This window comes from Chelmon rostratus, chromosome 1 (assembly GCF_017976325.1).
Source record: "Chelmon rostratus isolate fCheRos1 chromosome 1, fCheRos1.pri, whole genome shotgun sequence".
Taxonomy (NCBI): Eukaryota; Metazoa; Chordata; class Actinopteri; order Chaetodontiformes; family Chaetodontidae; genus Chelmon; species Chelmon rostratus.
Genome location: NC_055658.1, coordinates 13,378,931 through 13,405,199, shown reverse-complemented (window position 1 = coordinate 13,405,199; position 26,269 = coordinate 13,378,931). Strand labels below are relative to the sequence as shown.

At 40.4% G+C, this 26,269-nt stretch overlaps 4 protein-coding genes across 5 annotated transcripts; 3 read left to right on the top strand and 1 right to left on the bottom strand.

The window, feature by feature from the left end:
* The first annotated feature begins 1,529 nt into the window (after nucleotides 1–1,529).
* fth1a (ferritin, heavy polypeptide 1a) lies at nucleotides 1,530–5,737 on the top strand. The gene is made up of 5 exons (XM_041943907.1): nucleotides 1,530–1,829; nucleotides 3,151–3,256; nucleotides 4,122–4,268; nucleotides 4,606–4,731; nucleotides 5,263–5,737. Exons 2-5 carry the CDS (start codon nucleotides 3,155–3,157, stop codon nucleotides 5,419–5,421), a joined length of 534 nt encoding a protein of 177 aa, XP_041799841.1. The 5' UTR covers nucleotides 1,530–1,829; nucleotides 3,151–3,154; the 3' UTR covers nucleotides 5,422–5,737.
* Nucleotides 5,738–7,484: 1,747 nt separating this feature from the next.
* On the bottom strand, nucleotides 7,485–11,197 carry mcee (methylmalonyl CoA epimerase). Its single transcript, XM_041943919.1, has 3 exons — nucleotides 11,160–11,197; nucleotides 10,176–10,516; nucleotides 7,485–7,910 (listed from the first exon to the last, which is right to left on the bottom strand). The coding sequence occupies exons 1-3, from the start codon at nucleotides 11,185–11,187 to the stop codon at nucleotides 7,758–7,760; spliced, it is 522 nt and encodes a 173-aa protein (XP_041799853.1). The 5' UTR covers nucleotides 11,188–11,197; the 3' UTR covers nucleotides 7,485–7,757.
* Nucleotides 11,198–11,260: 63 nt separating this feature from the next.
* On the top strand, nucleotides 11,261–17,517 carry mphosph10 (M-phase phosphoprotein 10 (U3 small nucleolar ribonucleoprotein)). The gene is made up of 11 exons (XM_041938108.1): nucleotides 11,261–11,363; nucleotides 12,719–13,391; nucleotides 13,482–13,663; nucleotides 13,749–13,914; nucleotides 15,410–15,551; nucleotides 15,653–15,720; nucleotides 15,810–15,947; nucleotides 16,028–16,138; nucleotides 16,210–16,317; nucleotides 16,404–16,634; nucleotides 17,071–17,517. Exons 1-11 carry the CDS (start codon nucleotides 11,278–11,280, stop codon nucleotides 17,218–17,220), a joined length of 2,055 nt encoding a protein of 684 aa, XP_041794042.1. The 5' UTR covers nucleotides 11,261–11,277; the 3' UTR covers nucleotides 17,221–17,517.
* A 2,189-nt stretch (nucleotides 17,518–19,706) lies between these two features.
* ist1 (IST1 factor associated with ESCRT-III) lies at nucleotides 19,707–25,427 on the top strand. Of its 2 annotated transcripts, none has more exons than XM_041942219.1 (10): nucleotides 19,707–19,795; nucleotides 20,392–20,492; nucleotides 20,655–20,835; nucleotides 20,921–21,008; nucleotides 21,129–21,212; nucleotides 21,321–21,431; nucleotides 21,525–21,692; nucleotides 22,042–22,137; nucleotides 22,616–22,622; nucleotides 23,493–25,427. In XM_041942219.1, exons 2-10 carry the CDS (start codon nucleotides 20,405–20,407, stop codon nucleotides 23,654–23,656), a joined length of 987 nt encoding a protein of 328 aa, XP_041798153.1. In that variant the 5' UTR covers nucleotides 19,707–19,795; nucleotides 20,392–20,404; the 3' UTR covers nucleotides 23,657–25,427. The 2 variants fall into 2 exon arrangements, with proteins under 2 accessions (XP_041798153.1, XP_041798144.1); XM_041942210.1 differs by having other exon boundaries at nucleotides 22,577–22,622.
* The last annotated feature ends 842 nt before the right edge of the window (nucleotides 25,428–26,269 follow it).

Sequence of the window (26,269 nt, the reverse complement as noted above, 5' to 3'; positions counted from 1 at the left end):
AAGTAATCAGTGAAATCTGACCCTTTAAGTGGTATTAACTAATCGGAACCAATAAATAACCGGAATAAAATTGCTAAAGAACAAAGACAAATCTCCACTCACACTACGTTTTCCACAGGTCAGCCTGTGTCACTAAATCTTTCCAGTTCAAATAGTTCAACAGTCAACATCCTCAATGTAAGTTCGTCAAAACCAATAAATAACGCAGGCAACTCATTTCAATAAGTAAAAAAAAACAACACTTCCCTCTTAAACTTTGTTTATTTAATCGCCATAGCAACAACAGACCAGATATTAATCTTTTGGTGCCTGAGCAGTGTGTTTTAAACTGTGTGCCTCTCCACTGTAACTGATTAATATCATTTACAACACTGTGCGTTTCAGTACTAGTAGAGGATGGCTGCATTGTGAAGTCTTACAGGTGTCATTACTAGGGTGACCAGATCCCAATTTACCACATGTGGGACAGGGACTACATCTGAGTGGGGGACATCAAGATGTCGTGGTTGTCTTCAATAATTAATTTTTAAAAATCTACCGGTATTCTGCTCAAGTATATGATATTTTATTTGAATGCAACTTTTGTGAAAAAAAAATGCTCTAATTCAGAAATCTAAGGTAAGTTTTTCAGTATGTAGAGCAGCACTTGCAGCTCTTGGGCGGTGCTTTCTAATAGACACACTACCTACAAATCCCTGCACCTGAGCTAACACAGGCAGGCCATAAAGTCCCAACTACAGCTCTAAGTGGAATAGATCTAATAAGTGGATCTTGGGGGTGATACAAGCCTTACAGAATGTTTTCTTTCTTTTCTTAACTTTTCTTTGTGCCCCCCACCTCTGAAAGTAAACCCACACTCTTGTTCAAATGTATCACAGCTGTTCAACCATATGGTGACCTGAGTACAGTCTGAACAACTTGAACTCTGGACTTTTATCATGGCAATTTTCAGATGTCTCCACAAGCCAATTAGTCACATCCTGGTGTATGACAATAAGACTGTTACTTAATCCCCAACTTTTCAGGTTTTGCAATACCACTAAAAAACAGCAGAGTCAAGTCATGTGTTCAAAGATGAGTCAGTAGATGGTAGCTCTGTGTGAGTGTTTGGGTTTTTTGGGTTGAATGTCTGTGGACAGAGGGTGTTATATGCTGTCGAGATTGTTATTCTTCTGCCCTGCTCTCATATATACTTCTCTTTCTTGCTCTTTCCTTGCTCTAGTTTACCCATACACAATCATGGGATAGGGGCAACACAATATCGTTTCCGCGTCGAGTCAAGAGGTCAACATTTTCCTCTGAAATGCAGAGGAAGAGAAGTGTGACGAAGTAGATATATAAAGCAGCATACCACAGAAATACTCCAGTAAACAAGTCGCAAACTTGTACTTTGTTAAATGTATTTCGTTATTCTCCACCAATGTGAAACTAATAACTCGAATATTAGATGGCGCAACCGCCGCCATGTCCCTCCCGCTTCCTGGCAGTGACGTCACAGTCCGTACCATCTTCGCTTATCTGTGGAGGTTGACGGCGCTGTCTACAGTTGATCCTCTCGTTAGCGGACAGCGAAGGTTACCTGCTTCAACAGTGCTTGAACGGCAACCTTTCAACTGTCTTCAAACGCCCCGTTACGGGAATAATCACGCTGATCTCTCCTACTACCGCCGATAATATCAAATCAGAAAATTTCTTACCTTAAAACACCGACTAGGTTAAGTTATCCAACACTTTTAGCTTGCTAGCTAGCTATAACAATTTTGCTAACAACGCAAGCAAGTCGGACAGCTTTTCGACCTCCTCACAAGAAGACCCGCCACTGAGATTTGGTAAGAATGCTTCTTTAAGCTTTCTTCTTATCATATGTATGTTAGCTTTGACGACGGTAATGTTAGTACACGTTGAGCTGAGAAACGTTAAAGCCTGTACTAACGTCAGCGCTGGTTCGGTTGTTTATTTGCTTGTCGCCGCCGCTGCCAGTGTGGCCTTTGCGCAGTTTGGTTTTCAGCCGTGCGTGATCTCTGTAGATGCCAGGCATGCCACACAACAACAATGGATCTGTCAAACAAATCAATGCTTAGTTTTAGGGATGAATATTTTCGCTAATTTAAGCCTTTACTATTTCGTACTTTAATGCGACGTGTGACGCAGCTGTGACAGTATGACACAACCGTGAGTATGACAGTATGTAAAATACGACAGTTGAGAATTCAATATAATGCTGTGGTAACTGTTATTTTTTACTTCCCTTACATGCTTTGGCCATGTTTAACAAAATGATACTGATGTATACTGTTTCAGTATGCTATGTGATAAAGTAGCTAACGCCGTTAAAGGAGGGGCCATCGCTTTTAAGTAAATATTTTGTTCAGACCTGCATGTTGCTTCACAGCAGCAGTCCTCGACAAGGTAGCCGGTAATATTTATCATTCGTCACCAACCACCTAAGTTTAATGTTGTATATTTTTGGGAAAAAAAAACCCTGAAAGTTGGTTAGTAGTTTTGATATCGAAACATGCAAATGAAGCACCACATTTTCCAAAGAGAAAATCATTGTCACACTTAAGGTCACACTTAAGAATGACAGCTTTGCTATAATGTCTAGTGAGAAGTGATAGACACCAACTAGAAAATGAAAAGTATATACAGTAGAGCAATATAAGAGGAAGCTTTTGTGGTTACTGTGATTAGGGCTGCAACTCACTTATTTTCATTATTGATTCGAGTGTATTTCTTTCAGCATTTTGATTAATTGTTCAGATTTTAAATATCAGGAAATAGAGAAAATTGCCCATCACAATTTCCCTGAGCCCAAGGTGATGTCTGAAAAAATTCTTGTTTCATCTGACCGACAGCCCAATTTTTTATTTACAACAATATTAGATAGCGGAAAGCAGCAACAACAACACATTTGATAAGCTCGAAGCATGTGATGTTTTGCTTAATAAAGAACTTTGAATGATTAACCATTACCAAAATGCTGATTCATTTACTGTCGGTCGACTGACTGAGTAATGGATGAATGGTATCAGCTTGAATTGGGGCTGTATACTTTATACTGTAAAATGCCTTGTGTTATGCACACATATGAGTTAATAAATTTGAGGCGTGCTTGTTTGTCTAGTAAGATCTTTGTTTGCTGTGTTTCAGAACCATGAGTTCTCAGGTGAGACAGAACTTCCACCAGGACTGCGAGGCTGCAATCAACAGGCAGATCAACCTGGAGCTGTATGCCTCCTACGTCTACTTGTCTATGGTGAGAGTCCAATAGGTGTACAGGAAAAAAAATGGTAGAAAAGCAGCTGAGTGAGTAGAAAGCAGCGGGACACCCAGGCTGGAACAGCTGATGATAATACAGGTAGAACATGTTGGCGTAAGGGGAACAGTTACACTAATACCCATTATTATCAAGAAGTGATTGTAATTCCTTTTAACTGACCGTTTTGTTGTTATGTAACTGCTGTGCTGAGTGGGCTTATGTGGTGTGTATCCTCACGCACCCTCCAAGCATGGCCACTGTGCCAACCTCCTTCAGATGGCTGGAAAAAGCACGTGGGAAGTTTGGATGAAGGCAGTCAGGCAGCCCACTGCCATGATGAAGAGAAGCCACTGCCAGAGCAGCCATTTTCATTAAACATTAACTTGAGAAACATGTGGGGGAGTTTTTAGGTGTAAGTCTGGTATCATGGCCAAGTTGTAAAACAAAGGTTGAAGTTCATGTAAAGAGATGGGGTAGAGAGTGCATTGCCTGCCCTTAAAAAAAATGTGCTGCACTCTAGCTTTCATCTGTCGGTCACACACAGCCATGTATCTGTACCCTCTATATATTTAATTTTAATTCTTAAACATTCTCTTAACTTTTATTTATTTTTTTTTTACCAGGTTTATATTAAATAAATATAAACATTTTGTTTAGTTGAGATATTTTTAAAGTTCTGTATTGTATTTATCTCTGAATTTTAGCATATTAAATTCTGCGTGCATGGCTAGTTTTAGTTCTGTGTGATAATCTTGGCAGCTGGGTAGCTGTGTGTTATGTTTCGGCCACATTTCAGGACCATTGTGCTTCACTTGAAGGAAGTAGCTGTTTTACCAGACATTTCCCTGTTTCCTCCTCACAGGCATATTACTTTGACCGGGATGACCAGGCATTGCACAACTTTGCCAAGTTCTTCCGTCATCAGTCGCATGAGGAGCGGGAACATGCCGAAAAGCTAATGAAACTGCAGAACCAGAGGGGGGGAAGGATCTTCCTACAAGATATCAGGGTACGGGTTCATATTTTATCTAATGCTTTATTGTTTTGTTGCTTTATGTGTGTTTTAACTTCAGCACTGGGTGTGAGATTTCTTTCCTGGACTATCATGTGGCCCATGTTGGGCGGGCAAAACATAAGGACAAACAGATACAGAGGGCGTGACTGTGTCGTGCTGCTTATCTTTCACAGACACACAAACACAGCCCATTTAACGTTTGAGTTAAACGTTAAACTGCAACCCACTTTGAAATAATCAGAGAGCTTGCTGTGTGGGGTCAGGTCATTGGTGTCCTACCACCTCATTTAATAAGTGTCTCACCATTGTCCTGACCTGCTTTGTATTGCAGAAGCCAGAGAGGGATGAGTGGGGCAGTGGTGTTGAGGCCCTTGAATGTGCCCTGCAGCTTGAGAAGAGCGTGAACCAGTCCCTGCTGGACTTGCACAAGCTCTGCTCTGATCACAATGACCCACATGTAAGTATTGAATCAGTACTGATCCAGTTACATTCTGCAGTATTAGCATGTTTATAGAATCTAAAGACTACTCAGATCAGACCACAAGCACTTAATGCATACACATTAGAGATAAATATATTAGTTCAGTGCAACAAGCTACAAATTCTGCATGCTTCCTTTTTCATTTTGTGCAATATGTGAAAATAGTCAGACTTTGATCTGGCTTATGTCACATTTATACAGTACAGCTGAGGTGTTTCAAAGCAAATATACCATGCAGTAGATTGCTGCATTGTTTTTTTTTTTTGCTCGTGTTTAACAAAAACTTGCTTTTATATTCAGTGGATTAGACAGGTAGGCAGAGCTGTAACTCAGTAATCAGAACAGAATCATCACAAAAGTGTCAATTCAGCTCATGTGTAACATTTGCTCATGTTTATTTAAAAATACTTCAGCTGGTAAATAAAATCAAAACAAGACAGACAGTTCTATCACTTTAGGCGAGTATGTGTTTCAGCTCTTAGTTTGATTGAACTCTCATTCTTTCAGATGTGTGATTTCATCGAGACGCACTACCTGGACGAGCAGGTGAAGTCCATCAAAGAACTGGCAGACTGGGTGACCAACCTGCGCCGCATGGGAGCTCCTCAGAATGGCATGGCCGAGTACCTGTTTGACAAACACACCCTGGGCAAAGAAAGCAGCTAAATCCGTCCAGATCATATTTCCAAAAGCTTTCTATATATGTATATTTGTATTTTGCTTCCAAATGTTTTCAAAATATGAAGCCATCTGCATGATACTGGCTTGTCATTTAAATTTCTTATATTACTCATGTCATTATTGCCATTTCCTCCACATTAGTTTCCCTGTTCCCACAGCTGTGAGCTATGGTATTCAAAGTCCACTCTTGTACCTTGCACCTCTCTCTGCTGTCAATGCCTATGCCATTACTATGTATTTGCTGTGTTTTATGCCAGGACCTGCTAATCAATCCAAATAAAACGAACCCTCTGGATTCTGATTAGTCTAATTTTTAATGTTATTCAATGTGTTTTTTAATATATATACATATATTAGACCACTTTAATGGGTTAAATTGAGCTCCATCACTGTTAAAACAGCAAAACGCCCCCACTGACAAATGTGTAATTGCTGTACTGATGGTATGTTTCACTTCCTTTACCACTACCATGGAAAAGAGAACCAGGCAGTCAGCTGAAGCATTTAATAGAATTACTTACGTCTATTGTAGGATCTGTTTTTAAATCGTGGCATATTGAATGTTCTAGAGACCTGGCTGTTAATGGAGGACTGTGCTTTCGTATAGTTTAAGGACACTTGAGAGACCCATAATCAAGAAAGTAATCACAGTGTTTACCTGAATGTGAGGAACATAATTACTGTTTTCCTGAAAGCCTGTGGTTTCTAGAAAATATACACCAAAAATCCAAAATAAGCAGCTTGATGTGAAACTAATCATGATCATCTGCAGTCATGTCTCAAGGCATTAGCAAATTGCCACTGGTCTTTTGTGTCAAGAGTATTTCATAGAATCATTCAATCTCCTTCTATCTGCGGTTCCAAAGAAGTGTGTATGTAGATTTTTTTTTGGACCATCAGGAGGGCTTCTAAAGAGTCAAGTAATCTGGGGATTTCCTGTTCAGAAACTGCTGATATTTGACTGGAAGCGTCAAAGAAATTTGAGAGTAGACTTGAGTTCAGTGTCTCAGCAGGGAGTGAACGTCATCTGTATTTCACATGGATGATTCTGGATTTCTGGCCAGCAAAAGTATGTTTCCTATTTGGGTTCACCTAAAAAGCACTTCAGTTTTTAATAATTTTACATCTTGGATGGAATTAAGTGTTTCGTCCTATTTGAAATTTGACATATGCAGGTTAAAAATGCATGATTAAAACACAAAATGTCAGTTTTTGTGATTTAATTCAGTCCTTTTCATTTTGGAATCTGCATTGATATTGTGAAATTGAAACTGCATTAGTTGTAGTTGATGTAAAAGTAAACTGCAGCAGTAACGTCATGGTCCCCGCTTCACGGTTCTATGACTCCACCAACCAGTCCTGTTGCAGATTATATCCATGTCTGTCCAGACTCATTTGATATATGTAGTGAAGATTTTGAAGGAATTTAATACAAAGGTATTAAGTGTCTTTTTTTTGTAAAACGGAAGTTATCACTATATTGACATGTATGACTCCAGTAGATGATTTCCAGTGAGAAACATGCTGTTTTCACTTGGAGACTATTTTCAGAGAAGGGTACGGAGGGCTGATAGAGAGCTTCATTGCATGGTGCAACAACAACCACCTGAAGCTCAGTATCATCAGAACCAACCAGCAGCGCAGAACATCTATAGAATCAGCACAGTTTCAAGGTGGATGCCAAATGTTAAATATGGTCACAATGACTCCTTCTGTTCCTGAGTTTTGCTGTTGAACAATGGCCAAAAAAGTTTTTTTGCAGAACATTATGATGTCATAGCGAAGTTGACCTTTGACCTTTTGGATATAAAATGTCATCACTTCCTCATTTTATCCTATGAGACATTTGTGTGAAAAGTTGTTAAAATAAGTGTATGAATTCTTGTCTAATCTAATAAGTCCAAGTGGACGTTTGTTTCAAGTTTGAAGAAATTCCCTCCGTTCATGAGGGGACATATTTGTGCACCTGAGACCAAGCCAGAAACATAAGGCCTCTGGCTATGGCTGTCGCCAGCCTGTGGGGATAAAAAATTCTGTATTAAAAAGACTTCCATTTAAACACAATATTGCCATTTGATACATTTTTTTAATTTTTAAGGGCTTAATGTGAACTCATCATGTCAGCAAAACGAGAGGAAAGAAAAGCACTGAAACCAAACTGGAGGAACAGCTTTGAGGCACAGGGAAGATCAAAACCTAAGTGCTATAAAGAACAATATTACAAAAATCAACATTAGTTATCATATTTTGATTATCAGACGGACTGTGGAATATATAAATGTGAGTTAACAGCTCCCACAATCGCTGTCAGACGGAGGTGTTCACGCTTCTTCAAGCTCCACCAGCACACCGTCACAGTCTTTAGGATGGAGAAACATCACTGGTTTCCCATGAGCACCTATTCTGGGCTCTGCTGACAGAGTTCTGATGTTCTTCGCTTTCAGGTCGACAATTGCGGCTTTAATGTCGTCTACCTGCAACCAAGAGGAGCCAACTGTTAATTATTTGTCTAACTTCAGTTAGTCTGAATCACGCTCCGTCATACTGATCATTTTTAAGAGCACAGTGATGTATGAAATGCAGAAAATGCGCTGTGCCATTGAATTTAAGTATACATGAGAACGGAATCACACCATTACTGGATTTTTGAAGCCAACACCAGTATTGATATTTGAGAGTATAAGAAGTCTGATGACAATTATTTATTGACATAAACACACAACACCAACAACCCTTAAATTATTATTCATATTTTTATTTTAAAGACGTGTAGTGAGAGGGACATTTTATGTATATATATACATACGTGTGTGTATATATATGTGTGTGTGTGTATATATATATATATATATATATATATATATATATATATACACACTACCGTTCAAAAGTTTGGGGTCACTTAGAAATTTCCTTATTTTTGAAAGAAAAGCACTGTTTTTGTCAATGAAGACAACTTTAAACTAATCAGAAATACACTCTATACATTGCCAATGTGGTAAATGACTATTCTAGCTGCAAATGTCTGGTTTTTGGTGCAATATCTACATAGGTGTATAGAGGCCCATATCCAGCAACTATCACTCCAGTGTTCTAATGGTACAATGAGTTTGCTCATTGCGTCAGAAGGCTAATGGATGATAAGCAGAGACTGTTGATGTTTTTAAAAGGACGCTCAAGACTCACCTTTTTGGTTTGGCCTTTCCCTGATCTCTTTTAAACTTTGAATTCTTCTATTATGCTATTTTTACTTCTTATATTTCTTATGACTTGTTCTTAGTTATGCACTTTATCAGTATTACATCTTAAAATCTTATTACTTTTACTTATTACTTACTATTTATTAGTTATTTATTTGTCTATTTTTCCTCTACATTTTTAACTTTCTTAAAGCTTTTAATTTTTGTGCATTATACCTGCTTTTATCTTTAATTTATTTGGTTATTTATCTATTTTTTTTTCTTTAGTCCTTTAATTTCTAGCTTCAGTGTTTCCTCATGTGGGGGCCTCCACACTGGGGTGTGTGCCCGGTCTGCCCACGGGGGCTGTTGCTTGGAGGCCGCCTGGGCCCGAGGGACTTGGGTGGCTCTGCATTAAGTGCGGAGTCTGCCCCTGTCCATCGGCGTCTGGATGGTCTCTGTGGCGGCGCTCCCGGTGGCCGCAGGCTGTGGCGCTTCCCAGTGTGGATGGCTCCCATAGGTGTTTCCTCACATGGTTCCTCAGTGCCCTGCCATGTCTCAGCACTGTGTGTGTGTGTGTGTATGTGCGTGTGTGTTTTGTGAGTGTTTGTGTGAGCATATGTGTGTATATCTGGAAGTGGGATATTGTCTGTCATATTATGCTTTTATTCTCTCGGTTGTTGTATTCTTTTATCTTGCGAAGCACTTTGTGTTGCATTTTAAATGGATGAAAAGTGCTATATAAATAAAGTTTGATTTGATTTGATAAGAAAACCCTTGTGCAATCATGTTAGCACAGCTGAAAACAGTTTAGCTGGTTAGAGAAGCTATAAAACTGACCTTCCTTTGAGCAGGTTGAGTATCTGGAGCATCACATTTGTGGGGTCGATTAAACAAAAAAAGCTGGAAATTAGTTTAAAACTGCTCCAGACTTCTGACCCAAAACAGCATGTTTGGGATAAAGTGGAAGAGACTGCTGAACTCCCCAAACACAGGTCTTACTAGTAATGAATGATGGATGCTTTCCACTCAGGTGTGTCAGTGTCATCAGAGCCCTAGTGCTGGCCTCGATCATTTCATGTCACAATAGGTATTTAAAAAAAAAAAAAAAGGGAATGCACAATGTGTTTGTGAGAGGATCCTGCAAACTGTCCATCATTTGAACTCACTTTATCAACCTCAGACCTTCAGACAAAATCCACACAGACCTGTCACAGCTTGAAAAGCACACGTGCAATTAATAAAATGAATGATGGCCGAATTTTATTTAGCCACTTTGGTTTTAGGGTCCTGGTGTTGTGCATGCCGGCTCACTGGGACAGGTAAATAGAGCAGAGCCATAAATGATGCAACACCTGTGCTTTTTCAAAGTATGACAAGTCAAAAATTCAACATCATTATTTATTAGTTACACCTGCACTTACTTTGCGATGACAAATATCTGCTGTGAGTAAGTTCTATTCAAGCTTGTCTGAGGGTTAAAGTGGGTCCTACACAATAATGACTAGATGTACCTAATGACGGAGTAATCCCTAATGCATGCTGTCAGTGCTGTCTCACCTCAATACAAATATGGTGCATCCCTCCAGACTTGTTCTTCTGTAGGAAGCCAGCGATCGGGCTCTTCTCCCCCAGAGGATGGAGCAGCTCCAGCTTGGTGTTGCCCAGCTCCACAAACACTGTGTAGACGCCGTGCTCAGGCAGGGGCACCTGGGCACTCACCGTGGCCCCCAGCACGTCACGATACAGAGCCGTGGCCTTCTCCATGTCAGGCACGGCGATGGCAATGTGGTTCAGCCTCCCCAGCTTCCACAGCGATCCAGGAACGCCCTGATGGAGGGGTGCTGTCGTTGAATGTGCCCTCATGAGCGTCACATGAGAACATCTGGAAAGACCTGCCACTGGATGAACAGATTGAAATATAGTGAGATTAGTTGTGCCAAAAACTCAAGCTTTTACAGTTTTCTCATATTTTTCCTTCAAGATTGGAAAAAAAATAATTCTCAGGATCACATATAAAGTATATTCTGCACCAGCTTGTTCCAGCTCTTCAGTTATACTGTATGATGTCGACAGAGAGAACAGAACACATTCATCAAATGGAAATATTCTACATGTGCATTATTTTACACACATTTTCCCCAAATTCATCTGTACCTTTGGAAACTTTAAAATCTCCACTGGAGTTAAAAATAAAGGTCTGTGGGTTTGACCAATGTTTGGCTGCTTAGCACGACTCACATACATTTATACATTAGTGGATAAAAGACTCGAGTGAGATCATACAGAATCAAATTAAACTGCATTTATTCGATCTATCTTTGCAAGTCTTCTGATAAAAGTCACTTTCTTACACAAAACACTAAAAGTACCATGTAACCACACGGTGCAACATGATGTACTTAACGTTAACATGAGGTTGATTGTAACACAGCTCATGTTCGACAATAAATTAGAGGTCGCCCATACCGATATTCGCTGTTGCAGAACACAGTATATAAAAGCATGGGTTTGAGAATTAGATAATCACTGACAGAAACCAACCTGCAACCTTCAGCACGGCGGACGCCATGTTTGTATGTCGGAACCAAACAGCAGCGGAAAAGTTTCTCGGTGAGCCTATTTACTTACAACACAGCAGGGCACGCATGTGGGAGAAAAGATGGCCAGTGAAGGTGTGCTGAGCGTGCTGGAGGGGTGTTTAAAGAAAATAAAAGCCAACACAGCACAGCCAGAGAACTTTCTGAGGCAAGTGTTAGCTCTCTTAATACGTGTATTGTTGAAAAAGGTGTTAAATGTTGTCGCAGCCTAGTTAACGCATGTTTGAAGAGAAGAGGTTAGGCTAGCTAGCCGCTAGCTAAAGCTAATTGCATGAACTTCACCGTTAGCACTGCGTTTCGTTAAATGGGTTGCAAATTGTCACAGTCAACCTCGTCGATACCTTAAGGAGGGTTTTGGGGTATTTGGGGTTGTACACCGAGTTGCTGTAACTCTTCAATGTAATGGCAACGTCACTAACAGTTATGCCTTTGAAGGGACTCGTGCAGATATTACAGTTTTGGACCAATTCAGGAAAGGTGGAAACCATTTACCCATTATTTATCAGTGAGGACCACAGCAACCACAGAAATCTCCGCTAGCTTGCATCTACACTTGGGCTTTCTGTTAGTTTACCACCCTGCAGCATTAACTTAAATACACAGTACAAGTTGTATTTAGATTCGTAGAAGAATCGAGTAACAAACAGCACAATATTCAATCAAATGATGTGATTGTGATGCTAGATGCAAAATAATCAGCTGCTGTGGTACATCAAAATGTTACTGTAACCAGAGAGGAACAAAACAAATGGTAAAATACTTGCAGAACTTGAGTCATAGTCTTCCTTTATTCTGTACATTTGAAGTTCCAGTGTCACAAAACCTTAAGGATACCTCTGATTTGATGACGTAATGGAGGGTTTAATGCACACTGCAAAATGTATGTGTGCCTCAACTCAAATAGATTTAAACTTGCTAAACTCTGCACTGCCAGAAAGCTCTGAAAGAAATGTCTGGAGTGACTGAAAGATCCCCTAATATGAAGTATTATATAAGTATTATACAGACACACAATGTGTCTGTATAATTTCAGGCTTTAACCCAGAAAATTGGAAAAGCGGAGGTGGTAAGCCACCCAGATTCTGATGCATCAATGTAGTTGGTTGGTGAATATTTAAACAATCAACACACTCATCAAACATGTTAAAAAACATGTTATTGTTTTATTTTATAGGTTTCTTTATGTCAGGTGACCTGACCAGCTCTGCAATAAGCTATTGCAGGAAAAACCCTGAAATTGTCTCTAAAAGAAATCTTCAAATACCAACTTGTTATTAAAAAAAAAGACAGACTCCATAAGTCCAGTGCCTCATGCTAACAGCATCATTATTGAATGTATTGCATTATATTGTTGTGTTGAGAACCCTACCACTGAAGATTGCAAACAACAGCCCTGCATCCAATTTCATGGGTGTATTTTTGACAAATACATTTTAAAACACCCTCTTGCTGTTAATAATACACCAGACATGCCATACTGATCATGTGTTTCCCCCTTCTCAGCCTTCAAGATGGAGTGGCAGCAGACTTTACCTCTCTCACTAAGACCCTGTATGACCTCCACAAAGCTCAGGAGCCTGCAGCTTATAAAGGCAGCCCTTTGGCTCAGCTGGTGGTGGAAAACTTTGATGAAGAGCAAATCTGGCAGGAGCTGGAGCTGCAGAACAATGCTGTACTGAAACACTTCAAAAATGCTACTGACGAGGCATTGTCAGACAAGACGTTAACGTTGCTGGTAGAGGAGGAGGAAGAGAATAGTAGTGAGCCAGACATAGTGACTGATGATGAAAATATTGATGAGGAAGAAGAAGAGGAGGAGGAGGAACCACCCAGAAAGCCAAAGAAAATGGCTGCGGAGGCTGAGGACGGGGCAGAGGATTACACAGATGAGGGCTCGGATTTAGATTTTGACATGGATGCTCTGGAGAAGAGAGAGAAACAGAAGAAGGATATTGGAAGGAAAAGCTCCAAAACAAAGGTGGTTCCCTCTGATGTTGATGACAAGTTCTTCAAACTGTCAGAGATGGAGTCATTTCTTGATGATATGGACAAGCAAGAAGGAAAGGAGGATGAGAACGAAGATGACCTTGACTACTTTCAGGACCTGCCCTCTGAGGATGATGACGATCTTGACCTAGATCAAATACTTTCTACCAAAAAGCAAAAGAAAAACACTGTATGTATTTTATCACTCATTCTCACTTGTTTTATTGTGCTCTTATTGTACAGAATACAGGAAATAGGGGATTGTTGTTTATACTGACAGGCAAAGAGCTCCAGGAATCTCAAGTACAAGGACTTCTTTGATGCCGTGGATAGTGAACCTGCTAAAGCTGATGACCAGTCAGATGGTGAGGATGACAGCATGGCTGAAAGCCAGGAAGAAGGTGAAGGAGAAATGGATGACGAGGAAGATGATTATGACGGTGAAGAGGAGGGTGACGATGAGTAAGTGCGATTAAAATTATGTAATGCATATAATTATGTGTGGTGTATGGTTGATACCAGCATGTTCGTGTTTACTGTTTGCCAGTGATGAAGAGGGAAGTCAGTCCAAAGCAGCTCGTAAGACAGTGACCTTTAACCTCTCTGGGGATGAGGACAGCGAGGGAGAGGACCTGGAGGACATTTTTGGAGGAAAAAGTCCAAGCTCAGCAAAATCTGAATCGAAGTCATCCTTTGAGAAACGGCAAGAAAAGGTAACCAGGTTTTAGATTTAGCTCATTCGATTTGTCTGTCCATGTGTCTTTAATGTGGTGCAGCAGTCAAGTGTAGGACATAAATGTATTAATGCTGCTTGTTGAGCTGAGTAGTGTTTGAAATTTTCTGATACAGGTTCCAATACCCAAACAATGCTTTACTTCTCATGTTGAGGAATGTGGAAATCTTTTTCTACAAAATGTCTTTTATGTTTAACAAGATGAGGCAAACCTCTCTAATGCATCCATGTTTAATTTTGTATTAACATAAAGCAGCAGTACAAGAACTATAAACTAGAGGAGCACTTGGAGAGTGCAGACATCCGTCAACCCCGACGGTCCACTCTTGTTTGATAAGCAAATATGCAAGTGCAAACTTTTCAGTCAGTATTATTTCTTGTTCTTGTAAAGCAAAAAGTTTGAACATTTTTCCGTCATATTTCTGGTCAAGTTTACTGCTAATAATTCCCATTTGGATGTGAGTAAGAGTATAATTACTGGTATGATATGTGTGTATGTACGTTTCCATGGTCACACCTCACTTTGAGGGAAAAACTGGTTCTCCCAGGAGCAGCTACACATGTCCTGTTAATTTGCACTGTGACATGGAGTCATTGTATTTCTATAGTTTTCTATGTTTTGTCAGCTTTGAGCATTATTAACTTAGCATTATTAAATCTACTGGATTTTAAAATGTATGGCGTTTATTCCACCATGGCCAAAAGTCCTATCTCGCAGTGTTAACAAAAGTGAAAAGTAATTTATCCTCCCCTTAATGTGGTCTGCGCCAAAATTTAATGGGTTCTTCTTTTGCTCCTGGTACATTATTCCATCAAGTTTAATTAAAATTGAGCCAGCAGTTTCTCCATAATCCTGCTGGCAGACAGATAAGCAAACAACACACCAGACTGAAATGTACCCTCCTTGGCAGAGGTAATAAAATGCACAATTAATTCTTCAGTCAAGAAATATGTAATCAATGAATAGGAGAGAGACGATTATGAATCTGTGTGATGAAGCACATTTCTGCTGGTCTAAGTTGTCGTAGAGATAGAACACAACACGTACATTTGTCATTTCTCTGCAGGTTTAAACCTCCTGCTGTTGCAGCGTTTACGCTTATCTGACAGCTTTTACTTCAAAATTGTGGCGTGTTTGTGTTTGGCCTGCTCACTTAAAAGTGCCTGTTCACTTAAAAGTGAATAGGCCAAACACGAACACGCCACAATTCTTGATTGTTCACTTTTAAGTAAAAGTGAACAGGGAGCTTATTCAGACACAAGACATATGTTAAAGTGGCATCAGTTTAACATAAAGGGTCGCATGCCTGAAATAATCTTGAGAATCCTTCAAATCTACCGATCTGCATTTCCTGGATTGTATTTCATGTCTCACCACCAACACAAGCCCTTGCATTGTTTTAATGCGAGGCCGATCTTGATCTGAATGCCTGCTAATAGTGGTTATTACATCCTGTTTGTGTTCTCACCTGCAGATGTCAGAGAAGATCCAGGAGCTGGAGAAAGCGGCTCTGGGAGAGAAACCCTGGCAGTTGTCTGGAGAGGTGACGGCACAGAGCCGTCCAGAGAACAGCATGCTGGAGGAAGATGTGGAGTTTGACCAGACATCCAGGATGGGTGAGTGACTCCAGTGTTGTATTTATGTTGTTTGATTTAGGCAAGAATGTCTGTCTGTGTGCTTTTTCAAATCGGACAAGATTTTATCTTTGCTCTTTTAGCCCCTGCCATCACAGAGGAAACCACGCTACAGCTTGAAGACATCATCAAACAGAGAATTAAAGACCAAGTTAGTAGAATAACTTGTGTTTTATAAAGTGTTTTTTCTTTTCTATTGCCTGATTATAACCCAGTGCCTTTGACCTGTGTTTTTCTAAGGCGTTTGACGACGTGGTCCGCAAGGAGAAACCCAAAGAGGAGGTGTTTGAGTACAAGAAGAGGCTGACATTAGACCACGAGAAGAGCAAGCAGAGTCTAGCAGAAATCTATGAGCAAGAATACCTCAAGCAGACTCAGGTTTGACTTTTGTCTCATTCATAACTCCAACACATATGAACGTGTTCTACATTCATTTTTGTATTTCTTTCTTATTTTAGGAAAAGACAGAGGAGGAGGAGAACCCAGCTCATGTAGAAATTCAAAAACTTATGGACACTCTTTTCCTTAAGTTGGACGCTCTCTCCAACTTCCATTTCACACCCAAACCGGTAAGTTTTGCCTGACTGTAACTGCCATAAATGCTAAAAAACCTTTTATTAATGTTGCCCTTTGTCCACAGCACATTCCTGAGGTCAAAGTGGTGTCTAACCTGCCATCCATTACGATGGAGGAGGTGGCTCCAGTCAGCGCTAGTGATGGTACGCTGCTCGCACCAGAAGAAATCAAGGTTTGTCATCAGTTTCCAAACATCTGTTTTGATCTCGGTATATTTAGTTACACGGCGTGTCTAATAATACTCTACTCTAACCAAAGGAGAAGAACAAAGCAGGAGATATTCTGGGTGATGCTGAGAAGACGTCAACAGATAAGAAGCGTGAGAGACGCCACAAGAAGAAGGTGAAGCGTCTAAAGATCAAAGAGAAGGAAAAGAGACAGAAACTTAAAGAGGCCAGAACAGCTGGGGAGAACAAAAAGCCATCAAAGGCCGAAGTCACAGAAAACCTGAAGAAGCTCACAAAAGCAGGCAAAGCCACGATACTCAAGGTGGGTGTTTTCTGTCCTCTTCTCTCTTGCATTGCGTAGATCCATGTGCATTTAGTGCCTGTATTTGTTTCAGAATAGCAAATCTTTGTTTGCCTGTTCAAGCATTTAGAGTTTAAAGATAAACAGGAGAAAGACAGTTGTGATGATATGAACACTGACTGCGCCCCAAGTGGACCAGCCTTTGGAATGAAGTACCATACATGTAGTTTCTTCCCTGGCGGCTGAATCAACACAATGAGCTAATGTGTCCTGGATCAGCTGATGTGTTTGCCATTACAAACTATCTATAAGTTGTCAAACTGATTGCTCAGTCTCTGCTTCCACGACCACCATTTCACACCTTTGAATTCCAAAAAACAAACATTACATCAATTCTTAAATAATATTGTGTATGTTCCCGAGGAGACTCGACTAACATGGCGTTGCTCTGTTTCAGGATGAAGGAAAGGACAAGGCTCTGCGGTCCTCTCAAGCTTTCTTCTCTCAGCTGCAGGACCAGGTCAAAAGTGAGATCAAAAGTTCAAAGGACCAGTCTTCAAAGAAGAAGAAACACAAAGAGGTTTCTGTCAGCAGACTCAAGTTATAATAACTGTGATGGTTTGTTGTGGAACTTTTTATTGTACAGATTCTTTTTTATGAGAAAGCTGCAATGTATTAAAATCTGAAAGTCCTCGTTAAATGTTTCCATTTTCATTCAAAAAATCAAGTGTCAGGATGTGTTTTTTTAGCAAAAAGTAGAGCAATTATTACAGCAATTTCAGCTGTTATAATAAATGTTCATTCACATGAAAATATCAGAGTACTTTCTTTTATTTAAAGATGAATGTGAACTGTCTGAGGACCCACAGTTATTCATAACACAGTCTCATTAGAAAACCATTAAAAAAAGACCTACATTTAAAAAAAACAAGGTGTTTTTGTATTTGTTGTGCATGAGCACATGATTGGAGAAAATATACACTCACCAGCCACTTTATTAGGTACACCTGTCCAACTGCTCGTTAACACAAATTTCTGACATGGTTGTTGGTGCCAGATGGGCTGGTCTGAGTATTTCAGAAACTGCTGATCTGCTGGGATTTTCACACACAACCATCTCTAGGGTTTACACAGAATGGTTCGAAAAAGAGAAAATATCTAGTGAGCGGCAGTTCTGTGGGTGAAAATGCCTTGTTGATGCCAGAGCTCGGAGGAGAATGGCTAGACTTGTTTGAGCTGATAGAAAGGCAACAGTAACTCAAACAACCACTAATTACAACCGAGGTATGCAGAAGAGCATCTCAGAACGCACAACATGTCGAACCTTGAGGCAAATGGGCTACAGCAGCAGAAGACCCCACCGCGTGCCACTCCTGTCAGCTAAGAACAGGAAACTGAGGCTACAAGTTGCACAGGCTCACAAAAATTGGACAACAGAAGATTGGAAATTCGTTGCCTGGTCTGATGAGTCTCGATTTCTGCTGCAACATTCAGATGGTAGGGTCAGAATTTGGCGTCAACAACATGAAAGCATGGATCCATCCTGCCTTGTATCAACGGTTCAGGCTGCTGTTGGTGGTGTAATGGTGTGGGGGATATTTTCTTGGCACACTTTGGGCCCCTTAGTACCAATTGAGCATCGTTTCAATGCCGCAGTATTGAGTATTGTCGCTGACCATGTCCATCCCTTTATGACCACAGTGTACCCATCTTCTGATGGCTACTTCCAGCAGGATAATGCACCATGTCATAAAGCTCGAATCATCTCAGATTGGTTTCTTGAACATGACAATGAGTTCACTGTATTTAAATTGCCTCCACAGTCACCAGATATCAATCCAAGAGAGCACCTAAGGGATGTGGTGGAATGGGAGATTCGCATCATGGATGTGCAGCCGACAAATCTGCAGCAACTTTGTGATGCAATCATGTCAATTGGACCAAACTCTCTGAGGAATTCCATTCCCTCATTGAATCTAGGCCACAAAGGATTAAGGCAGTTCTGAAGGCAAAAGGGGTTCCAACCGGGTACTAGCAAGGTGTACCTAATAAAGTGGCCGGTGAGTGTATATCCTCATCAGAAACATCTGACTATACCAGTCTAGGTCAGTGCGTGTATTAGGCTCAAGATCAGCACTTTTTTAGTGGCTATAACTTCAAGCCACTGAACATCAAAGATTCTGAAAAATTGACATCTCAAAACAATTTTTTTTAGGTTTGAAAAATCTTAATCTTCTACAGGTATTATTCACACCATCAGATGGAATAAGTTGTCATATGCCAAAAGGAAAGTAACAGTGGTGGAAGAATATTAAGATGTTTTATAAAGAGACATAAAAAAAAGTTAATATACCACAGTGTAAAAGTCTATTATTGGACCTACATTCAAAAATATAGAGACATGTTTGTAATGAATGTAGTCAAAAGTAAAAATTTTCCTCTTAAGAGTCTTATGTTACTATAGATATTATTGGTTTATTAAGAGATGAGATAAGATAAAACTTAATCACCTGCTGCAGCAATCAGGGTGTTATAGACAGCAACCAATAGAAATAGCAAAGGCAATAGAAATATAAAAAATACAAATAAAAAGTTGACTATATATACTTAACCATATATGTGTGTGTGTGTGTGTGTGTGTGTGTGTGTGTGTTTTGTATGAAAAATATTTATCTGCCAAATAACTATGGCTGTCAATCAAATGTAGTGGAATAAAAAGCACTTTTATATTATATTATTTCCCCTAAAATGTAGTAAGGTAGATGTACTATATACTAATGCACTAAGTTACGACTTTTAAAGGTTCTATAAACTGCTGCTAATTAAAACTCTAAAAATTAACTTAATTTCATTAACATGTTATGTTTTGCATGCGGGAACCCGAAAACGTAAGTAACATTTTTCTTTTCCTCTGAAATACAATGTCATAAAAGTAAAACATTTAAATACTATAAGTTACAAGTAGCACTACTTACAGATTCTGGCAAATCACAGTATTTCACTTAATGTACCTGGGTCACACCTGTGGTTAACTCCTGTGTGGCAGAAAGTATGAAGACCCCGCCCCTGAGGTAAATTCCCATGACGTCACTACAGAGCATTACGGAAGTGAACGAGGCGACGAGACCGGACATAACAGAAACCCAAATAACTTGTTGTGTTCGTTCGACTGTAACTTCCAGGTAAGTTGCTGACGCTTTAATAGCTGTACATCGCGTTAAAATTACCCAATTCTTCAGACTACTCGAGTGTGTTTGATAAGTTTGTTGTGATTTTGTTAGCGTTGAGCGAGGGCTCGGTAAGTTAGCTAACGTTAGCACAAACGATGACGGAACAGAAGACTGCTAACAAAGCAAAGGGTAGCTAACAGTCAGGTTTGACAACGGAGACACTGGTTCGGGTCTCTTAAGGCGTCTACAGTATGGTTAAGTAAATAACGTAGATGTAATAGGGATGAATAAAGTAGATTAGCTGGTGATTTTTGAAGTAGCATGGCTCAGGTATCCGCGTTAGCTGTCCGTCGCGTCAGGCTAAAGCTAACTGTTTTGAGCTATAAAACGCTTAATGATGCGTGGTTTTGGTTAGCCGGCTTACTTATTGTTTTCATGTGTGTTATATTTGTTTTGAATCTGCGGAGTCATTCTGCTGCGATCGGTTGGTCATGCTCACATGATTAAGTGACTCACTGGATCAGAGGTGGGGGCGAGGTCAGATGGACTATGTAGAATGGTTACGCTTCCGTGTGGATTGTGCTCCTCTCATGCTCTCCTGTTCACAGATAATCTATCGTCATGCTGGGAGGAGGGTTCAAAGCAGAGAGGCTAAGAGTTAACCTCCGGCTGGTCATCAACCGACTCAAACTGCTTGAGAAAAAGAAAAGTAAGTCCTGATGATTAACAAAAACCCTGGTCCTGCTCTCTGACTGTTTATGTGGATTCAGTGGGTTCTTGTTTGCCAGACGAGCGTTTAATTTTTCCGTTGCTCCCTGTAATGACAAACAATGTACCTTTTCCCACTCCCATTCACAAATTTGACATGAAGCCGAGCTTGCTCAAAAGGCGAGGAAAGAGATCGCAGATTACTTGTCATCGGGAAAGGATGAGCGGGCACGGATCCGTGTGGAGCACATCATCAGAGAAGACTATCTGGTGGAAGCCATGGAGATCCTGGAGCTTTACTGTGACCTGCTGCTTGCTCGCTTTGGCCTCATTCAGACCATGAAGTAGGTAACTTAGTCATTGAGTTGTATGATTCTGGCTGTCATTGTGGTCATTTTTGTTAAACCCTTCTCTGTTTTTTCAATTAAGGGACCTGGACCCAGGCTTGCAGGAAGCAGTATCCACTCTCATCTGGGCAGCGCCTCATCTCCAGTCAGAGGTGTCTGAACTAAAAATTGTAAGTACTGTCTAAATATAATAAAGTGGAGGCAGCATTGCCAACAGCACTGAACAAGTTCTGTTAATTTATTCCTACGAGACCAGTCTTGACAGTCCTATCACTAAATGCTTATTTCAGGTGTCAGACCAGCTCCATGCAAAATATAGCAAGGAGTACGGCAAGCTGTGCAGGACAAACCAGATTGGCACAGTCAACGATAGGGTAGGCATTTTTTTCTACAGACTGCTCATGAGTCTGTTCAAGAATGCATGAACCTCAAGCCTTGTAACTCTTTACCAGCATCTGATCACATGTCTGATATGTTCATAGCTGATGCACAAACTGAGTGTGGAGGCACCTCCCAAGATCTTGGTGGAACGTTACTTGATAGAGATCGCAAAGAACTATAATGTGCCGTATGAACCAGACGCCATGGTCCGGGTGAGCGTTAAAGAATCAGCTATCACTCCCTATGAAGGATGAAGTCATGTATTGCGTTTATTTACCCACTCACCCACCCTTGTCTCTGGACAGCCCGAGGTGTGTCCTGGAGAGGAAGCAGACCTGATTGACGTGAACAATGACAAGAAATCTGGAGGAGGTGGAGGTGGTGGAGGTTTCCACGCTGGTGCTATGCCTATGCCCATGCATATGCCCATGCCCATGCCAACAGCTTTCAACTATCCACCTCCCAATGGAGCCGTAAGATATCCCTTTTCAAAGGCCCCCATTATTTATCATTTTTTGTGAGTTATGTATTTATTGATAGAAAACAGACCCCCCCTGCAGACATGAAGATAGTTTCATGGTTGAATGCAGATTTTTGTGTCTGCTGTTGAGACTTTTGCTACCACAAAATTGGGGAGGGGGGGGTGTTTATCAGCGATTTTGAAAAACTCAACAGGAACATTTTTTTTTTCATAGAAACTCCAACTTCGTCTGCATCGACGTCTGGGGATTATTCTCTCTGATTATTGTACTTACTTTGGATGGATAGGAAGAGATGACATCTAAAAGTTTACAGACTTGTACTTGTACTCTGTTCCCCCAGGAACCGTTTAATGTTGGAACCTACAACAACTTCCAGCACCCCATGGGAGGAGGGCAGCCCCCTCAGCTGCCCACTTCTCCCCCCACATACGAGTCTGTAAGTGACCCATCCCATCCATGCCCCTTTCCTGTTCCCACAGAGGGACAGACGGACAGGGCAGGGCACCACTCAGGGAAGAGCAGTTCATTCAGCTTGCTTGTAGTTTTGTCTGTCCTCTACTTTTTTTACTCTATTTCTCGGGATGTGCTGAAGTCGTAGCTACTAACTTTGACTTGATCAGTTGCTCTCTGTGAGTGTGAACAGATGAAAATGTGAGGTGCATTTTAAACACAGCTTAGGCTAGTCCTGAAGTCCTGAAATGTGTTCTGTGTAACACTCTAAAGGTGATGGGTTCTCAAAAATCCCCTACAATTTTCCCTTTCATTCTACTTCGTTGACTGCGGTTGCCACAATACTAATACTAACGTATATGTCAATATAATATTTCAATATGATAATGGAACTATCGTTGACACATTTTTTTTCTGGGTTTCAGATTGATGACATAAATGAAATACCTTCTGTTCCTTCGCAGGCAGTAGGTGAGTTCTGCTAACACCAACAGATAAAGTTATTCTATGTTTTTGTTAATGTCAATAAATCCAATTGAAAGACCAAAACCAACAGTGCGTTAGTAAGTCTTAGAATGCTTTCTGAATTTCCTACCCTGACTGTCACTCAACCACAAGCCCATTCATTCTGTCTTCTAGTTTTTAGCAAATCTTACCCAAAAAGGAGTAAACAGCATATTTGTTGGGAACAATATTCAGCACCAGTGCCATTGTTCATCCTAAAGGTAAAACTGATCAGCTTTGGCCTAGGTTGGCACTGGTCCTTCAAAGCGCAGCCGATGAGATAACAGCTGTATTTGACATAGCCGGAAGCGACACATGCAAGCAGGGGAGATAGCGAGTGATGGAAGAAAAACTCACATTCTGTGTGTCTGTAAATCACAACATGGAAAACATACCACAATATTATCAGCAAAAGTAATTTGTGGCCAAGTGTCAGCAGTCAGATGTGGCAACCAGGTTGGTAAATGGGCATATAGCTTATGAACCTTGTTAAGTTTAAGTTAAGATTAAGTACACCTTTTGATGCTGTGCTTTGTCCCTGCCAGTGTCTGCTATGAGTCCTATATTGCGGTCAGCGTAATGCAAATTTCTTATCTTGTAATGACTTAACCAAGGTACACGTAACCCAGTGTAACTCACAGATGTGTTTTTAAAATTTTAATAGTTTTTGGACAACATTGATGCCTGTGGCACAGAGGAATAGGCTATCAGGATTTGACATCCCAAGCAAAACTTAAAATCAATTAATCGGCTCAACATTGTCATTTTTTGCTATTATATGAAGTGACTGGTATACTGCTGCATAAATTAAAATTAAAGCCATATATTACTCTCCAGGTCCCGGCCCGTCATCTAAGCCATTTGACAACTCTCTGCCAGAACTCCCGTCTGTTCCCGACACACTCCCCACCTCCTCGTTCGGCGGGAACACCACCTCCTCGGATGACATCGACTTTGACAATTTGACAAGGCGGTTTGAGGAGCTGAAGAAGAAGACCTAATTGCTTTATCCCTGGTCTATACACTCACACATATACAGACACACAGGCCCATGTCGTCACTACGCAGCTCAGATGTAGGAAATGGAATCAGATTTGGATAGTTCTCCTCCTCTTTCCACGGTGAAGTAATCTTTCATAGATATTAAACATACATGTATTCTTACCTCATTTGTAGAAATATGACCAGCTTACTGAGGGTGTGGTTGCTCACTCAACCTTAACAGTTGACAGAAAGCTAATATCTGTTGAGTACCACAGGTTTTAATTTCTTAATGTATGGCACTATAGTCCCTCATATAAGGTCATACTGGCTTGGCTTTTAATTTTTCCCATGTGTCTGTGAGTGATTTTCTGCATAACCAAACGTAGATTTTAATTCTTTCTTTACCTGGGGTTTTGGGTCGGACAAATATTTACAAACATGCCTTGATTCTACTTTGTACATGCTGTGTTGCTGTGATCTTTGCCACTGTGGCACTCAGTCTTGTCTCAGATTAGTCAAACAAGCCCGACTGGCTGCACCAGCTTAGTGGAGAACTGGCACTTACATAGTTTCACACAAACAAAGGCACTAGATTGTTTCCGAGGCGAGGCTCCCACCAGATCTTTTTCATGACGTTATCGGAACAGCTAGAACCCATGTTTTCAATATCTCGTGCAGTCATGCAGCTATGTCACTGTGGAAAGGACAATTTGTAACACTCCTTACACTTCAAGGTGTATTTATATCAGAAAAAGGGTTTGTGAGGAAAAGCTCATGGTGACATATCTTACAGCAGAGGTGTGGCACAGATGTGTGTGATATAAAGTGGTAAAACCAGTGTATGGAAATATGTAATATAATACATTTACAACAGATATATCTAGACCTATTTAGACGAATGATTGAACTGTACAGCAAAAAGATTTTGGTTGTAGGGAGTTGATCAATATTTGACAAATCTGTTTTATATACACTATCTCCAAATAAAGTTTTCTTTTTTTGCCCTTTTGATTGTCAGTTTTACCAAATACCTGCAGTCTCTTATCAATAAAGAACTTAATTTACAAGCAAAGTGTGTGCAGACAAAGGCAGTTGCACAACAACCTGATTTGATAAGATGTAAATATTGACCCCAGAGCTACGAGGTTCGTGTTCTCCTCTGTGCTTGTGTGTGCATGAGTCTTCTAGTGTATATCCACACATTTGCCTTAGTTACCATCTCTCATCAGAGGCCTTGCCAGTCTATATTAGGATTATGCATTTGTTTTCCATCAAGACTGGGTCCATGTTACCTGCATTGAGTCTCAGTTGATTAGATTACACTTCACTTTGTTTGCTTTACCTGTCGGCATTTCTTTTTATTTGAAATTTGTTGGATGAAAAAACAACCCATCTGTAGTGGCAGTAGAGGTGGATGTTTCCATTTTTTTCGTGGAGAAATAAAGGGGGTTTTGTTGTCATACAGACGTGACGCGTTGCTGCAACCTAACCGCACCCAGCTCTGCTCGCATAGCAAATGGACGGTGGCCTTGAATAAAATGATTCAGCAATCTCTGGAAAGCACGGTGAAAAGCTTTCCAGCTGGGTGATAGACAGGTTTTATTGATGTGTTATAACTGTGTAAATAGAGAGAGATTAACACTACAGAACTGTGATCTGCTCACTGTCCTTTCTATGGAGGACTGTTCTTTCATGCTAAACCTTGAGACACACAATTGTGTCTACTTGCAAAAAACATTTTTTTCCACTGTATACTGAAACAATGATTTAATAAAAGACTATTTGGAACTGGAAACTGGTATGGTTTTTACACTATTTTCTCCTTGTGTTCTGTAACACAATTTTGCAATATCAAATGGTAACCAGCAGGGGTCCTCAGTATAAAGGGGAAGAATTATTCAGCAACATTTCACAAATGAAGTTGATTGTGTATTGTTGAGGTCTAGTTTTTCTTAATTCAGATCACAGTAATCTGTTCACCTTCTTCATGGATCCTAACAATGCTGTCTTGACAATCCTGTATCACACTGAGACACCTTTAACCCGTTCACCTCTAAATGTATGAAGATAAATTCAGACTCAACTATTTCTTTGAGAGGACACCAGCAAGGGCAGCTAGGAAGGTGTTCAACAGTGACAACTATTGCATTCAGGCCATTAACGTGCATGTTTTTAGAGATAATCAGAAATGGCTCGGAAGGATGGAAAGATGAGCTCATTGAGTAATGCAAAATGTGGCAGAGGAGGCGTTTGAAAAGGAAAATCTTGGATAATATCTGCTTACATAAGCTGCTGGAGAGTGAGACATTGAATGCCGTGGCAGCCATTTTCTTAGACGTCTCATTTGTGAACTCTCCATTAAGTCTTGAATAATTTGTTTACAGGACATGCATTTGACAGACACTTGAATCCAAAGTGGTTTACAATAAGTGCATTCAACCTATGCAGGAACAAGACCTATATGTTATCAAAGATGTTCAATATGGAGTATTTGGGCTGACTTTTTAACAACAGGTTAAACCTGTGTTATGTCGCAATGATGCTCATGGCCAGTATATCTGGATTTGTATTTTTATGTTTGAGGTCCTCCACCAAGGCCTCGGAGCAGAGAGATGGTTCTGCAGCTTTTC